This window comes from Heliangelus exortis, chromosome 1 (assembly GCF_036169615.1).
Source record: "Heliangelus exortis chromosome 1, bHelExo1.hap1, whole genome shotgun sequence".
In the NCBI taxonomy this organism is placed as follows: Eukaryota; Metazoa; Chordata; class Aves; order Apodiformes; family Trochilidae; genus Heliangelus; species Heliangelus exortis.
In genome coordinates this window covers 23367965-23386490 of record NC_092422.1, presented here as the reverse complement: position 1 = coordinate 23386490, position 18526 = coordinate 23367965, and the positions used below count along the sequence as shown (strand labels likewise).

General features: G+C 35.6%; 1 protein-coding gene across 8 annotated transcripts in view; it reads right to left on the bottom strand.

Annotated features, from left to right (window-relative positions):
* The window catches only part of NBEA (neurobeachin), a 460838-nt gene that overhangs the window by 271927 nt on the left and 170385 nt on the right, over positions 1 to 18526 (bottom strand). For 7 of the 8 annotated variants that reach the window (XM_071737478.1, XM_071737489.1, XM_071737508.1 and 4 more), the window contains 3 exons: positions 17637 to 18075; positions 5894 to 6048; positions 1716 to 1842 (listed from right to left, as the gene is read on the bottom strand). In XM_071737478.1, the coding sequence (XP_071593579.1) occupies positions 1716 to 1842; positions 5894 to 6048; positions 17637 to 18075 (721 nt within the window). The remainder of the gene's footprint in view (positions 1 to 1715; positions 1843 to 5893; positions 6049 to 17636; positions 18076 to 18526) is intronic. The other variant, XM_071737519.1, reaches the window with a different exon arrangement.

Below are 18526 nucleotides of genomic sequence, written 5' to 3'. Positions count from 1 at the left end.
CAAATAATCCTGTGGACATTTCTTACTACTTGTTGCTTGAATTAGTCACAGGAAAGTGGAAAGAGTGGTGGGGGCAAGTACACTACCTGCCCAACTTTATTCCAGGCCAAACCTCCAAATCACGAAAATTAAATGTCTGTAAGTCCAAGACCATCCTTCTGATCATCTTCCTCTGCTCATTCTACAGCCAGAAGTAGATCTTTTCCTATGCAGCTGCCACAAGAGGAGGCTTAAATAAACTAGATTCCCCTTCACATTCTCTGACCCCACAAGCAACTCTGATTTTTTATTTTTAATCTCATAAAACTGAAGCACAATAAATTCAAAGTGACAAAAATAATTAGCTATTATCAAAATAGTTCTAGTTGTTTCTTGGGGGTGGGAGGGAGGGGAGGAGAAAAGGGAAGGAAGCCCAAAAGACATTTCTTGGATTGACTAAAATTTACTTAATCTACATTTCTGATATTCTGCTCCACATAAGTTTCTTCAGTCACTAATTTCAGTTACTACTCAGAGTACAACTAGTTCTGAGTTGAAATTCTGAGTTTAAAATTTGAATTTTGCAACTGAACTTTTTCTTTTACTCCAGGAAATAAGCTACTGAAATACTTGTGAAAGAAAAAGAACATTGCATTGGTTAAAAGAAGCAAAAAATAAACTGATTAATAATCCAATTTAATTCTCACACGCTTCAGTATTTGGATTTTAAAATATTTCACACTCAGTAAAGCACTGTCCTACCATATGAAGAAGACAAGAAGCAAAAGGAGTTAATTATGCCACAATTTTATTGACTTGCCTCATGATACAGTCAAGAAATACATAATCCAGTTCAAGTGGTGATTCTCTCCTTGATCACTTGCACCTTTTTGGAGTGGAGCCAACAGTGCTCACACTTTCAGCCTGGGCATGCACCCATTGCTGTGATTCCACCTGCACCACTTACCTGATGCTTCAGGTAAGACCAGCAAAAAAAAAGCATTCTTTGTACTGTTTGTTATATCCCCAAAGAATGAATACTCTTTACAGCTTACCCAGGGCCCTTGATTTAGGTTTATTTCCTTTCTAGTTTATAAGCAAATGAAATTCTCTAGTTCATGACATATCTGATGTCTGAATAAAGGACATTTGGCAACTCTAGTATAGCCCCTGTCAGGTTTTTAGGGCAGATAAGTGTGTGCCTTGAAAAGGTCAAAAATTGCCTTTGAAGTGTCCTGTGACTCAATACCTTTACAAAATATTAACTATTATTATTATTAACAAAGACATTTAGTAAGAATTTCAGAGGGCATTTTCCTGGCTCCTGGTCAGTGTAAGAGCAGTAATCAGCAATTCCATGGCATGAGTCTCTTGCAACACCAACTCAGATCTGGTGCTGTCGCTGACTGAGCTGTATTAATATGTCTTGGTTCAACATCTCAAGCTTAAATAGGGTTTTGTTTGCTCAGCAGAGGTTGTGTCCCTCTTTCTACTTGCTAATGTTTTATTGCCAAGTTTTGCTTGTGTTCCAGTCCTTACTATCTGACTATTATTGAGCAATACAAAAATCCAGTCATGTAAAAAATTTACTTTTAATGAAGTTTTAGTGTCTGGGATAGTTCTTAGAAGTTAGACATTTTAGTGAAGTGTTATGCTAGCATGTACCTTTTCAGTATAGGGAAAGTTCTTGTGGGTGGAGAAATTATAATTAATTTTAAAAGATAGAACTTGTGTACCTCATGTTTTCAGCTGAATCCTCTGGCATGGGAGCAACAGTTTGGACAGCTGGGAGATTTTTGCTGGTAGCACCATTCACAAAGCTGGATGACGAAGAGGAAGAAGAAGATCCTGAGTCTACTGCACCTGTCCCCCAAAAAATACAGGTCTTATTTCAGTCTGAAGAAACATAATGTTTAGAGACTTTTAATATAGTCCTTGTCTTACGCATCTACTTTTAAGAAAGGAAATAATGCTATTTATTCTAAAACAATTAAATCCATTTTATATGATTACATATAAACTAATAACCTTATTTTGCTAGTATAACAATGAGCTTAAAAAGCTATGGAAAATCAGGCCTTACCTTATTTTCATTATTCCCAAATTAAATTCCAAAGATGAAAATATTTTTACATCATCCTGTAAAGCAAGATCTTTCTAAAATAAAGGTATATTTAAGGTGAAATTGAGTGGATAATAGAAGTCAAACTATTAAAAGATATATATATATATATATAGGCACCCACTTCCTGGTCATCCAGTTTCAACTACAGGCAGAAAATAAAATACAAGTTAAAAAATAACAGAAAATGCCTATTCCTTCAGGAAGTAATGTGGAAAACCAGTGTCTGAGGAGTATTAAGACTTCAGTATTACTTCTATTTCTTTTCTTGAATTAAGGAGAATTTTCAAATCTTAAAAGTAGAGAGGGCAGTAGGGGAACCCTCTCAATGGGTTGTGCACAGCTGCCCAGAGAAAAGCTGCAGACAGAGCATACATTTATATTTCATGTGATCTGGGTCAGAGCTAAGGGCTAAACTTAGACACTAAACGCCAATCTATCATGTTTGCTGAAACGGCACCGTGAGTTCAGCCTCTCTGAAGGAAACTAGCAGAGGCTGAGAGTGGCCACGGGCAGCAGTGGGAGCACTGTGATAAATGCTGTCCCTGTTCTGCTGCACAGTCCTTGTGCACCACGTCAGTGCACGAGAGGCAGCAATGAACACTCTTGCAGTCAGAGTTCAAAGCCTGAGGGACCACAGAGCTGGCAGAGATGGGGGGGCAGGCAAGGTTTATCCAATTAGCAGCAATGGGTGGAGAACCCCAGTTAAGAGCTCAGTGGCATTATTCTGCCAGTTCTGTAAAATGATAACTGGTAAATCCCTGTTGCTGGTCAGTTTTAGCAGTTGATCTATCACTGCCCTTTGCATTACACAGATATATATTATTTTTCAGTTTCCTGAAAAGCTCTACAAAGCATTTCTGGTTTCTTAACTGCTTAAGCAGCCAGCTGACAGTGAAGGAAAGGTCAGAAGCTGGTAATGGTGAAAAAATCTTTTGGCAGTAGGAAGGAATTTTTTTAATTTTTTTTTTTTACTTTCCCTTTAAAGTATTTTTACCGTAAAAAGAACTGAGGTAAAAAAATCCAAATTTTGGCTGGCTCATATAAAAAAAGTATGAACAGATCTGGTCTGCTGTTTTAGTAATGCAAGTAGGAGGTGTGTTGTGGCTTACACTGTGGGTTCTGACTTGGACTAACTACAAATTGTACATGTATTGAAACACACTGAGAAGAAAGTACAAAAATAGAAGGTAGGCTGTCTCTCCCAACCTATGAATCACAGCAACTTAGCTGGGAATAAGGTAGCTTAAAAAAAAAAAACAAAAAACGATTCGTATATATGTGTATATGTATCCATATTTCTGATATATATATATATATTATTTACATATTTATTTTCATATATACATAGCTTACATGTATTTTTATTGTTTCTTCCCATTTCCTGAATGAAAGGCAACCTTTCTTCATTAAGATTGTTAACTGCAAATGCAGTTGTTAAATTGTTTAACCAGCTAGGCTCGAAGACTAGAAGGTTAAATAGACCTAGAACTACTGGATTAATACAGAAGAATCAGGTATGAAATATAGAAATCCAATCTGAAAACTATAAAGCTAGTTTTTTACATAAGCAGATGAAGGAAGAAAACCTTTCTTCCCAAAGATACATTCAAAGCACTAAAATGACTCCAGTAATACACATCTTACTACATTGAGACAGTGACATTGAGTACGACAGTGATGGCAGATGGAATGTAAACACTGACTGCAATCCATGAATAATTACTCATGACAAAAAAAAACCACCCCAAAAACACCTTTTGCACAAGTCCAGAACATAACATACCTCAGAGCTAAGACTGTATTTCTAGTGTATCTGTGACATACTGTAAAAACAACTGTAAATAGAAGGTTTGGGGGGACACCTAGTGTTTCTAAAAGACTGTAAGCTGTTTCTATTTTACCATAAAAAAAATAGGTGCTGTTCAATGAAATCCTATGCACCATTTTAAGACTATTACTGCTGTAGAAAATTTCAGAGATTACAAATATATAAAACAGAAAGTATCTGGATATTTCACGTCTATAGTTAAAAAACTGACATACACGATCACTGTTTTAACTACCATTAGGCACAGCTTAATCAAAAATGATAAATTGAGCATTTTTTAATATAATAGGTAATTATATATTTTCAGTGTGATTGTACTTTTTTTTAACTGTCATTAATGTGTTTAGCATAACTAAAATGTTGGTATAGAATTAAAATCCTAAAAAAAGGTTGGAGGGAAGGATTTTTAAGCTATTTTAGAAGAGCAGACATGAACAGAGCTCACTCAGATTAATTCAAGCATAAAAGGCTTTACCAAATAAGATTGCTAAAGAAGTTTAGTATACATATAGTTCTAATTAAATCTCATATTTGCTGAAATTCTTTCAAATTAACACTTTTCCTTTAATCCAGCTACTCCATCGACTAGGAGACAAAACCAGGTACATTAAAAAAAAAAACAAAATATCAGTAATAAGAACCAGTGATAAAAAAACAGCCTTTAATCCACAGTGAACATATCATGGTACCTGCAATACTGTCCTCTACTAAAAACAGTATTGGAGAAATGACTGGTTTTGCAATGCAATTACTTACAAAGAAGAGCTACTACATTCCAGCCAAAACAGTTCAGATCTTTAGTCAGTGAGGAGACTGAAAAGCTTACACAATTTAGTATCATTTGGAAAACAAGGTTTCCAATGTAGGATATTTTTTGCATGACATAAGAGTACCTAAAAGGAAATCCATTCAAGATTAAGAGAAGTGGCTACACGAATGGAAGTGTTCATAGAAGTGATAACATTATTCAGAGCATTCATTCCTCCCATCTGCCTCAGGATAATTAGATTATAAGATTTTTTTTTTTTTTTTATCCTTAGAAAAATCAAAGTTAATCAAAGGTAATCTGCAAAAGGAAAGAAAAAATAATGAGTGTATCTTCATATTATTCCATGAAGCAGAAGGATGCCAAAAGCTTCCCCCTCTATTTTCTGCAGCCCAAAGGAGATTTTCACTTTCTCAACCCTTGACTGAAATTGTGATATGTTTGAAGAGAGCTCTTCTCTCAAGTGCTTTTGCTTAGTTTAGAAAGAAAACAGACCATAGCCAGACATTTCAAAAGAGTTTAAGTAAACATCAGTTGCTCTTGGTAAGGATTCATTTCTGAATGGAAATCGGAGTATCCATGGTCAACAAGCTCCTTCAAAACAGACAATCCCATTATTTCTATCATAAATAATTAAAAAAAGGTCTTGCCTTATAGGTCACAGTAAACAACTATCAATAAGGCATGACTACTGTTAAATTAGGTAAATTCTTACTGAAAAACGTTCAAAAAATCATAGCAAAATAATAGGTAGCAAATAATAATTGCCATAAATATCAGCCTTCCACAATCACCAATTTATTTAGTACGTACTAGTTGTATTTACTTTCTTTGACATATAAAGCAGGATTATTTGGTATATGCCATATAAATATCCTCTACTGCAGAGCACTGGAGAAGTCAGCTTGTTTCAGTTCTAAACTATGGTTATAAACCAGCATTAATGATATTTATTTATTGGCTGGTCAAGTTCAATGTGCACTATCAAAGAACATGTACATACACCAGGAGGAAACACTGGCTCTAATAAAGGCTAAGATTTAATCTTCCCCGGATTTTTATTTCAGAAGTACAAAAACTAAAACCAACAACAACAACAAATGATAAAAAAAAACCAAAACGCCACTAAAAGTAACATAACAAAAAAAAAACAGACAAGAAAAATGAGGGTCACAAAAATATTTAAGGACAATACCTGTTGTATTAATCATACTTTTTGGGGTAGCTCCTGTTGCAGCAAATATATTAGGGGTACTACCCGGTGGCAGTCCGCTCCCGGCTGTGGCAGCTCCAACTGTGGTAACAGCCAGGCTGCCTGGAGGGGGCTTCTTTACTGGTACAACCACACTCCTGTGGAAACAGAAAGGGAAGATCTCTAAAACTGCACAGCAGAGTTAGCAAGAGTTTTTGTTTATAATGGGATTATGCTCTGTTATAACACTGCTGCTGAGAAATACGTAATAATGTGAATTTTCTAAACCTTTCTGAAATACAGTAAGATTATTTTAACGGAGAAAAAAAATTTCTGCTGTCCTTTCTCTGCAGCTTCACGTTTCTGACAAACTTCATTTGTTTTTCAGTGCCCACAAAATGCAGACCCCTACCACTTCACTGACATGTTTTCAACACTGCTATGAACCCACGTTCTAGATTTGCAAAGAAAATGTTAAATGTTGGAAATGATGCCACCATACTAACAACTTACATGTAGAAAGTCTTAATGAGTATATTAATTTGTTGATCTTATTGAAATTATCATAGAATCATAGAATCATAGAATTAGCTGGGCTGGAAGGGACCTCAGAGATCATGAAGTCCAACCCTTGATCCACTCCCGCTGCAGTTACCAGCCCATGGCACTGAGTGCCACATCCAGTCTCTTTTTAAATATCTCCAGGGACGGAGAATCCACCACTTCCCTGGGCAGCCCATTCCAATGTCTGATCAATGTCTTACCTAGGATTGCAATATTTTTGCCAGTTATCTGATGGCTCTTGCAAATATAGTTGACTGACAAACCTAATTTTGCGATCAGCCTTCTGGAAAACTTTCATATTCATTTTTATCAACAGCACATGATGTAAACTGAACACCTAAAATGCAGCACAGTAGATATCTGCTTTCACAATGCTGATATAATGTCCATTTAAATATCTGATCTAAAAAAGCAGTCTTGAGAATTTCAAGCTTTTAAGAAGAGAATAAGGCTTTCACACAAGAAATCTGACCTCGTAGAAGATATACAGAGGCAACATTGCATTCAAACATACACATTCTCACCTAATATTAAAACTCTCTTTTTCTTCAAGTCTCAAAACTCAAAACCAAAAGACTTGCTGAATGTGTTAAAAGGGAGGAAGGAAAATTAACCAATATTGTTTCAGCACTGGAGCGCTGTCAGTGTGGGCAAGTATATTTACATCTTTTGTTTTCCAATTTTCATTTATCTATCAAAACCTGCTATAAAAAGAATATTTCAGTAGAAAACCTGTGTGAAAAACAAACCTGAGACAAATTATATTAATAAATCCTAAAAAAAAATAAATTATATTTTTACCATCATACACACATTTTCTCTTTTAGGAGGTGAACTTTCCTTTAAAAGAACAAATAAAAGAGAAAGAAAATGCAACTGCATAGTGTAATAAGGCCACATTTTCTTCCAGAAGTTCTTTTGGCCATTATCTTGTTACACTTCTGTGCAAATATGGCACATAGAGGATTAAAAGGTGCTGAATAATTTTTTACAAAATGTAGTTTGCATGTCTAAATCCTGTTTCCCTAGATTTTAAAGATTGGTGATACAAACTGTATTGATAATGTCATACTGAGAACTATATACCTGTTAGTTTTTAGGTCTCTTACAAGATGGCAAGGTTCAAAATCATCTGTGAGTATTTTTTTAGAGGGATAGAAGTAACAGTTCGTATCTCTGCATTCTGAACATCAGTTTTATCACTATCCTGAAGCATGCACTGTTAGAAAGATCTATTGATGTTCTTCTGTCTTCTATTTACATTAGAAGTTGGACCTGCACAATGCAATAGCTATTTATTAAGATACATGACCCTTAAATAAATGCTTTTGTTTGTAGTTAATAAATCTCTTACGATCATTGCTGACATGAGGTGTTTACATAGCAGCAGCTACATGTGAATAAATCGAGGTCTGCACAGGTTAGATTAATCTGATACAAAAATTCATGAAATTCCCTAATATTGGCTCCTATCCACACACAAAGATCTTTATCTCAATTAATACTTCAAATACTTGAGTTCTGGTTGTTTTGGAATAACTACTGAATAAGTACTCAAGAGCAGAGTCTGTAGTGCCCCAGAAATAGAAGAAGAAAATAGGAGTTACATCTTATAAGTGGGGGCATCTCCCAAGTATATTAATTTCATAAGGAAACTACCTTCATTACCTGTGGCACCTTTGTAGAGAACTGCAATAGAAAGGTTAAGACTGATATGAATTAAGAATGAACACTTGGATGCTAAGGCACAAGAAGAAATGACACAGCAGGAAAAGGAGTCTTAGACTGGCCTGTGCTAATGGCACACACATTATCAGGTTATCAAGACCACAGTTATGTGTGTGGCTTTACAAGATAACCAGACCTTGAAGACAAAACCAGTGAAGAACAATGACTCAAAGAGGTGGGGGAAGGACAGAGAGACTGTTGACATCTCAATATGGGTAAAAAAGGTGTATCCCAAGCCTGAACATAGTTGTCAACTTATGAAGAACCTGGGAGATGTGAGGAGGACTTGACATCCCATGCTCTGGCACTGCAGCAGATCCTGAACTTCGCTTCTGTTCACAAGCATGGGAGTTGCAGGACTGCTGAACAGACTCCTTAGACACACACCCACTCTAGGGTTTGCAAACAAGAGACTGAGAAACTTGACTGACTGAGGGAGATCTGTTTTGTTTTGTGTTATTTTAAGCAAAATGATTTCTCCCTCCTATAAGGTCTGGCATTGGCATCTGCTAAATTGCTGCTACAGATGCTGCGAAAGTGTTCCCTACTTGCTTGAGACTTCTTCAAAGAAGATGAAGCTAAACTCAGTGTCTTCCTCCTTATCTTCAGACACCTCAGTTGTCTTTCAGAGATCACCTAATGCTCCATAGCCAAAGATTACATATGTCAATTTTACCCTCGGAGATGTAGTAGAATCATACAATAGTTCGGGTTGGAAGAGACCTTTATAAGTCATTTATTCCAACCCCCAAATGTACTGGCCTTCTATAAAGGCAAAGACTTTTCCTTAAGAGCAAAAATCAGCTCCACTAGCAAGAAAGAACAATCTTACCCAGATCCCACAAATATTAAGGCTCCACATACAGATATCATTCTTTTGTAGGTCTGACTCAGGACATTAAGACAGGTCAGCTGTTCTTAAATTAAAATTATCAAGAAACATCAAGATAAACCTCTCTAAGAATAGGCAAAATCAGTGAGGCATTCTCATCCAACAGAAACAAAAAGCAGCTTTCTGACGTGTCATACATGGTGACCTTGTCAAAATGTCTCATTCCTAGTGATAAAACAAAATGTAGTGAGTGAATACAGAATGACATCCAGATGAAGGAGACTGAAAACCTATATGAATAACACAATAAAGTGGTCAAAAATGTGCAGAACAATAGGAGGAACAGCAGAACAAGCAGAAAAAAAAGGTACAAGAGGATGACATACCACTCTCAAGTGAAAAACCTTTTTTTTAAACAATGAAACCACTTCAACAATTACATTCCGATATTTCTTTCATGGAAAAGAAAAAAAGCAGGCTAGAAGAAAAGGTTATATTCACTTCAGTCATTGCATTTTAGGCCTTGTTTTCTGGGACACATTTCAGGCTTCCAAATGGTCCTGAAATGGTCCACACTTTTATGAATCACATCACCATGGTCCTAAAGTGATCCTCAATAGTAAACAAATAGTAAACAAAAGTTTAGTAAGAATTGGCTTTCAAAAATGATTTTATTTCTGTGTTCACTGGGTGAACAATTCAAAAAAGAAATACTGATCACTTTTTTATTTGCTCAGAGAGTGCCCTTTTCCAATAGCAAATACAAGCCTGAAGTCATCAGAATTCACAACATGTTTAAGAGGGGTGGTGTTGGTTCAACCTGCACACCACTGGTGCATTGCTGCTTTATTAAATAACCTTGGCAAATGGCTTAAGTATTCTTCTGGGGTTTTGTAATCTGCATGAAATAACTGGATGGAAAAAAATACCATGGACACGTTGAACTGCAAAAAGAGAAAATGGAAATTTAAGAAAAAGAGATTAAAATTAAATTTCTTTAAATATTTAGCTATCCAGTACTGGTGGCAGACAAATCAGGTTATGCAGCACTGTATTTTCTCTCTGTTTTCTGTGATCCACATTCTGTACCTTCTTTTCCTTTTTAAAATCTAAGGGCCTTCCAATCTAATCACTCTGGTTAATCACGAGGTCAGAGATAAGCCTCTGAAACTGGATGTTTTGTGCTACCTATCTAAGTAGCAGCAATTAAATTAGAATCACTTTACACTCTTCTGGGATATGTGAAACGTCTCAAGGCTGAATTAATATTCTTGTTCCACCCTTTCTCCTCCAAAGCAATAGAGAGCATGAGCAGTTTCAAGAAGTGCTCTTCCAAATGCAGTACACTCAGGCAGATTTTTCACAGAAGTACTCTGTGTCAAACAGCATGCATTTCAGAAGAGATCACAGTAGAAAATGGGGGAAAACTACTACCATACTACATTTTACCTTCTTCCTACAGTTAATTTAATTTCTGAAAAGAAAGCTTAATATTTCTTCTCTCAATGTTATTCACATTCTCCATACCTGTGTATGAATCCAGATCTTAATGAAATGTGTATGGCTGATTACTCACTATTCTTTCTGATTTCAGCCCTAGATTGTGATTTGAGTCTATAAGAAGTGCTGTTAGTAAGAACACATTTTGAATCCTACTTTAGGCAACCTTGTTAGGCTGACTGCAGTAAGAAAAGGTTTGACTGAAATCAAGGAGGAAACTCAGAGTCCATGGAGAAGAAAAAATGGATGAAAAACGTGAGCCACACTGAAAAGTTATGGAAGGCTGGCAGAAGTATATAAACTTTGAGCCTTATGCAAATGAAAACTTAGTGTTGATTGTTCAGTAATTATGAATTATTTCAACCATTTGATACTGTACATTCATCAAAACATTAAAATCTTAAAGCACATAAAATGATTCTCATGTACTAAACACAAATTGCTTGTTTCTAACTTAGAGGAAGCACATCTCAGATGTGCTTTAAGGAAGAGGACACGTAGATCATAGATCTTCAGTCCCACATAAACCAAGAGAGTATCTACTTCCAATGAAATTCCCAGTCATTAATATCACCTTTGCATTCAGGATAAATTAGACGAAGCATCTAAAAGGCTGACAGGAAACAAGGAAAACATTTAAGATATTAAAAACCTATCATGAAAGATGAAGGGCTGTGGCTGAAAAGAGACATTGGAAATACTAGAAATTGAATGAGTTTGAAGAGAGTGAATGAAAGTGAAAATGTCATGTACTAAATGCAAGAAACATAATGAAAAAAAGGAAAATCCATAAAGGATCAAACAGCATGAGTAGGTATGGGTGAGAAACCTATTCCTGCATCTGTGATGTGAAAAAATCCAAAAAAGCAAGAGCTAAAAAGCCACAGTCCTGTAGAAGTTAGAAGAGCCTTAACAGGGATTTAGCTGTGATCTATTAGGGTAGAAAAAGACAAAATCCAAGTATCTAAATATAGCTGTATATTCACTGAATCGTAATAAAGAGTAGAGAGATGCTGATACAACAGCTGAGATATAGCTACAGTTCCATGCAGATGCATATGAAAAGATGCACACCACACAGGTGTTACCTGTGTGCAGACTGTTAAATGACAGACAAGGAAAATATGATTACAGCTAGATGAAAAAATGAAAGGGTAATATATCCAGTTTGGTCGATTTGAACATAATAATGAATTTGGCATTAAATTATTCTAAATGACCAGCTGAAATGGAGTTGCACTTCCACCTTGTTCCCCATTTTATTTCATACACGAGTGGCTAAGACACTCTGTAGGAATACAGACAACACAACTTCAGCTCCCTTCTCTGTTTAGCAGGATCTGAAACCATTCCTCCCATTCTCTGGAGTGTGTTTTAAATGTTGCCTCAGAAAGATATTTGAGAGAGAGGGCAGGCCTCACGTCTTTCCTTTGAACCACAGCCTCCACTGGAAAAAGATCAGGAAAGTTAGTGAGTGTGAACGGGAAACCCAGATTAATCACTTAATTCTGACATTGCTGATCAGTTTTTTACATTCACATGTTCACTATGATACTCAAAGTTATGGGGAATGCAATGACTAAGTACAGACAGCAGCTTTGACTTCTTCTTGATTCATGGGAAAGATGCTCTGTTTTCTCCAACTATTTGTCATTATGAACTTTAAAAAGTAATTTTTCTGTTGAGGGAAGACTAAAACCACTTTATTAATAGCTCATTTTTTAAGTTTTCAGGAAAATACTATCTACTTTTCAGTTATCATCCTTTGGAGAAGCTAATGACACTAACAGAAACATAATCTCGTAATTTAGCTATTTAAATGACACTGTAGAACAGTGCATATCAATGATCTCCTAAAGGTGGACAATAATAAAAAAGATAAATATTGAACCTCTCAATTTAAACCTCCAATGCATGTTCTCTCACAGTTCATGTTTTTTACCCCCTCCATCAATCAGGGGGAAAAAAAAAAAAAAAAAAAAAAAAAAAATACAGAAATATTCTGAGAAGTCCTTCTATATATAACCTACATACTTAAATACAGATTTTTATCTAAACATACTTATTGAAGACCTTCTTTCTCTGTACTAACTGGCCAGGTATTGGCTCTGACTGGATCTCACAAGATAGCTTACCTTTTCTATCAGTCAAATGGCTTTAAAATTGGCCCCAAGGACCTACTACAGGGAAAAACAAACAAAAAAGCCCCAACAAAAATGGAGTCTAAGATACTTCAAAAGTGTGTCCTTCAAAATATGCTGTAAAGAGTTCATTGAGCATTTAAACTATGGAAACCATAGTTTTTCCAATTTATGAAGTGATAATGGATTAAAAGGCTTTAAGGTATTTAATAGCAAAAATAACAGATCTCATTTCAGGAACTCTGGAGTTTCTGCTTATGCAGAAGCACTGAATATTGAAATAATTCTGCTAAGTGCATGAAATAGATGTAAATCACTTGAAAAAAAGTAGAAATGAATAAACGTAGCCTTCAGAATGCAGTACTGGGTAGAATCATTAAAAAATTCAGAAATGTTAATGGTATAGGTTGTGTCTAGTGGGACAAATGCAAATTGACAAAAGAAAAAAAAAAAAACCACAACCAAAAAAAGAAATCCCCAAACCCTAAAAATCAGTAACAGGAACTGAATTTTGTCAGACAAAAGATGAGAAAGCATAAAGGAATTATTGGTGGGTTATGCTCCATTAGTTGCAAATCTAGGTGAAATAACCCTTTGTGTTTGCTTCTAAAAATGTCACCCTGGATGCCATTTTCAAGGAATTCAGTCTGACGTTAAAAGACATGTCATAACTTTGAGGAACCAGGCTCCAGTGTCCCAGAAATCTGTTTATATAGCTCATAATGTAATTACAGCTACCTTAAGACAGATGAGGCAGAAGGCAGCGATATATTGAAAACTAATTGAAAAATGCAGTTGTCCAGAAGCACTTGTGGGGAAGAGGTCTCCGAAAAGCTGCTCAAAGCTTGAGAGTTTGAAGTGAAATTTTTGATGTTGTCACTCTCAATCTATTGAAGAGCTGACAGACAATCAAACCCGTCTGGCTGGCTGGCAGCTCATTTTGCTGGCAGGTGGCAAACAATTAGACACACCAATTTGTGCCTCCTGATGACATTAAAGCATGAAACTAAGTTGTATGCAGGGCCTAGTGATTTGTGTGAAAGCATTTCAAAAATAATACTCTTTGCCGTGGCAACTCATTTCAGACTGCCACCTCCCATTACGGCTTTGAGCGGTGAAGACGACAGACTTGAGTTACGTGCGGCGCGAGGCCGCTTCTGTTCAATCCGTCATCAGCGCCCCCCGAGACCCCAATCCCCTCCTTTCATCAATATCACCTCATCATTTACATTCGATAGCACTTGAACTGCTGCATACATTAGCTGCACACCAGTCCTATTTGATAAAACACGGTGGGCACATTCCCTGCTTTTATGTTTCATTTATAACTGCGCAAATTCGCCGGCAGAATCCGCTGCGGCCCGTTGCACGGCGACTCCCGTGACACAGCAGCAATGTACAATTAAAAGAACGAGCAGTGCAAAACGTACTAAATGATAAAACTCTTAACTTCAGCTCTATGTCTAGGAGTTTGCTTTATATGGTGTTTACCTGCATGTTAAGAGCAGTGATTACAGTCAAAGAAATACCTTTAAAACAAAGATGCTGTTACTTTCTACAAATTCCTCATTACCTCAACTCTTCTTTTACAGAGTACTCAGCCATCAAAACAACAACAAAAAAAGTCTAGCCTCACAAGGACTGTGAATATCTTTTGGTTAAAGTGAAAAATACATATCTCTGACCTTGATTTGCTTGCAAATATAAATATATATATTATATATATATATTATATATATATGCAAGTGTATGTATATATATATGCAAGTATATATATATAAAATATATAGTACATATATAAAATATATATACTATTATAATATATTATATATATTCTATATTTGCAAGTGTATGCAAATATAGAATATATATACAATATAGAATATATATATTATAGAACATATATACTGTGTATATTTTATAAAAACTGAAACAAATAAAACCTGACAAAACAATACACTTCGTTGCTCACGCTTCTCCCTCGAGGGAAGAAACATGACCAATAGCCAGACTGCTCAGTGAAGTACCAAAAGCTGTATATATGACAGCAACAGAAGATCCTTCCAAAATACAGTCCATAGGCATAGCGTTAGCTTTTAAAAACTATTCAGCATATATTATTTGTTATTTTATATAAACAAACACAATCACGTTTACATGAGCAAGTATGGAAGAACAATCACTCTAATTTTTTTCAGTTTTGCAGTAATTGGGATACTATACGCAACACAAAATGTTCATAAACCACTGTATGCTAAAATTCACATTGTTTTCTCTAATTAATAATTTAATTAATTTTAATATTATTTCAATATACTCTCCTAATTTTTTTCCCCTAACATTTTGTGTCACCCTCCATGAAAAGTTATAGGCTCAGGATCTCAATGTTTCTCCTTTTTAATTTCGAAAAGAAAAGCAACACCAAAACCTATCCTTTGGTTCAGCAGTCACATAAGTACTTGCAAAATACAAGTAAACTGCACGGTGTTTATCATTCAGTAGTGCACCCATGAGATGCAGCCAGCCAGTTGAGGTCCTACGGGCTAAAAATAATACTGATGAGAATTTTAATCAAGATGTCCACAGTTCAGTAACATCCAATCAGTTGGTGGAAAGAATTTAACTCTTTCTGATCTGCGAGGACCTGCCTGGGCCTACAAATTTTCCCTTCATAGTTGTTGGTTCTCCCTTGCTCACCAAAATCAGGCAGCAGGTGATCTATTTAAGAGAAAACAATATTCCTACAGAAGCGATGTAAATGGGTCTTCTGTCTAACCTTCAACTATCACTTTTTCTGGTGAAGGAATAAATGGTGCCAAGGGTTGGCAGTGTACAAACATGCTATCAAGATACAAACACAGCTGTACACTTGGTACAGAAAATCATGAAATTGCAACTTGGTCAAGGGGGTATCAGGATAAGGAAAAAACAAAACACTAAACCCTCTAGCTCCTAAGTGAACTTATGAGGTATGGAATGCCTATATAAATCCCTAAGCTTTAGACACCTCTCAAATAATTCCCTAATTCTGTATTATCAGCTTCAAATAATGAAGTTCAAAATAAACAAAAAGCCACATTGCTTCAAGAAGAATCTCATGATGGTGCTGACACTAAATACAGGTTTTAACCAACGTATTACAGCCCTATAGAGTTTCTATCACTTTCTTATAAAGCTGTAACTTAGAAATCCAGAAAAAAACTCATCTCTTCATCATCTTGAAGTTAAGTTCCCTCTAACTATGTCAAAGGCATCCCATGAGGTGATACATTCCATTTAAGTTTCAGTATCTAGCATCTTCTGAATTAACAACTATCTGAATGAAGCATTTTTCTTATCTGACCCAGGCAGAAATTCAATCAAGTATGTTCAATAAGTAACCTTTTAGTGGTTACAGTTAGGTGCTAGCACTTCTGTATGCAGCACAAAGTTTCATACTGCTTAATATAAAAGAAGGCCCTCTGTATCACGATGGTTCCTCAGAAAGGATAAAGAAAACTTCTTAACTATATAGAAAAAAAAAAATTTTCACTTCACTTTGAAAACACTCTAAAATCAAACCATGCAGACTGATGAACAAAAAATATCCTCTTAATGAAACAGCTGCTAAATGAGCTTTCTCTGGCATGGCCTTATGACATAAAACATTATTAGAAGGGGATATATTAATTGTTTTTGAAGCACATATCACTTTTCCTCTGTTGATCCAATCTTCTTTGTTACAACAGATGCTATCTGATTGTTTATTGAATTACTTTAGGAAAGCAGCCTCGGTACTTATATGTATATACAGGCAAAAAAGGATCAGTTTTTCTATGGAATTCATACTGAAAAAGTGCTTTTTCAATTTTATTCTACAATTTTCAGGTAACTTCTTGCATTTCACTGTTTACATAATGCTGAAAATATTGATTGCATGTTGGTTTTCTTTAGAACTTAATGAAGATACTTCTGACAGTTGCAGGTTTTCTGGCAACACAGATGTATTTTTCTCATAAATCACAACACAGTTGTTTTCTTGCTTAATTTCCCATTTCCTCTAGCATTTTAGTTCTTGTGCCTGCATGATGAACAACTTTGTTTAAAAATTTAGGACATGTTTTACCATATCTTTGAGTTAAGCCTTGATTCCAATTTTACATTTAAAAACATTCTTATGAAAAAACTGCAGGGTTTTTCTTATACTGGAAAATTTAACCACATCAGCCCTAATAAGAGTTAGGCCTTTGCACAATTTAAAATTGAACCTTCAATAGATTCAGGGATTCTCTGCATTCTTCAATGGATTCTTCCTTCTTCTGGGAGACTGTTCAATTGCACTTCTTATCACAGCTTCTATGTTAAGGATAATTAAGTCTAACTAAATGTCCAAGATGAATTGGTCATTTAGGGAAAAGTATTTTCATTAGAAACTTGAAACCTACATCCTAAAAAGAGAAACAAAGGACTCTGTAGAAATGGTCAGCAGTTTCTTTTTAAACACTAACTTTTGAGTGTATTTGCTATTTAAAGACCTAAAAGGAAACTGGTTTCCACCATGACCATACAAATAATTTTCCATGGTTGAGGTATTTGAGCCCCAGAAAATAGTGCAATGATGGATCCAATTAAGATTTAAGCCTTTGAAAGAATATTCAGCTGAATTTCTGCCCAGTCTGTTCTATATCAGCAGATATTACCCCTACTCCTCATTAGAATGCTGTTTTAAAACACAAAAGATTTTATTGTAAAAACATTTATTTACAACAGGCTTCCTTTCCAAGTACCTTGTAGAGTTTTATTCCCTGCTGACAGAAAAACAAGGTGAATTGCTTTTGTCTATACTATACAGACTGATATGGTGACAAAGAAAAGGAGAAATAATGCAGCTGTGTATTAACATAGCCTAATCCAAACTAAGAGAAGAATAGCCATGTTTAAAAAAAAAATCCTTCAAATTCCTTAATTACATCAATATAAAATGAGGAATCCAGCTATATACCTGTCAAATGAGTGGAACTGCATGGGAAGAATGGCTTGAGCTTCTCTCTTCAGTGCAGGATCTGGGTAAGGGATTGGATCCGGACCACATTCTGCAATTTCAACAGGGGCTGCCACAAGACTTTTCAGTATTTCCTTGACATTGATTCCTTTACTTTGGCTGATACTGGATATTGATGATGCAGGTTTCAGGATCTCACTGGGGCTTTCTGTTAAGCTCTCCTGAGACTTCTTCACTTCTGAAGACAAAGTAGACAACAGCTCACTCATAGCATCAGGGCCTGTGCTGGTCTCCAAGTCTGTCCCATTCAAAATACTGGGCATCTGGTCATCTCCAATCCCAGAATCTGTGTGAGGAATAGAGCTTTCCAGCTGAAGATCTTCAACTGGTGTCGGTGTTTCTTTATCTTTGATATTTTCTGGAAATACAGTTGGTGTCTCTGCAGTGAAATAGAGATTATGAACAGTTTTTTAAAATTTGATTTTTTTTTTCTAAAAAAATGATCATAAGGCTTTACAAGATAGAAATGTTAAAAAGCCCACAAATCCTAGTAGTTTAAACCTTCAAGACTCATTTTAGATACAAAACATTTTGCTTTCAACAGCTGTCTGGCATATTATAAAGGCTCTGAAGAAGGAGCCCAAAGTTGCATTATGTGACAGTGACATTTAGAAATTAGAGCCCACTACTTGCCCAGTAATCAAATGGCAAATTACTGCCAAAAAAAAAAACCCAACAAAAAAAACCCCACCAAAATGAAAACCTATTGATTGCATATCTGTATGATCTGTGAGACTACTGGATAAGAAAAAAGCAATCCCTTACACTTTAGCATTACTATAAAATGTAGTCTTTCCATTGCTGTCACCAAATATCAAGCTTACATTCCC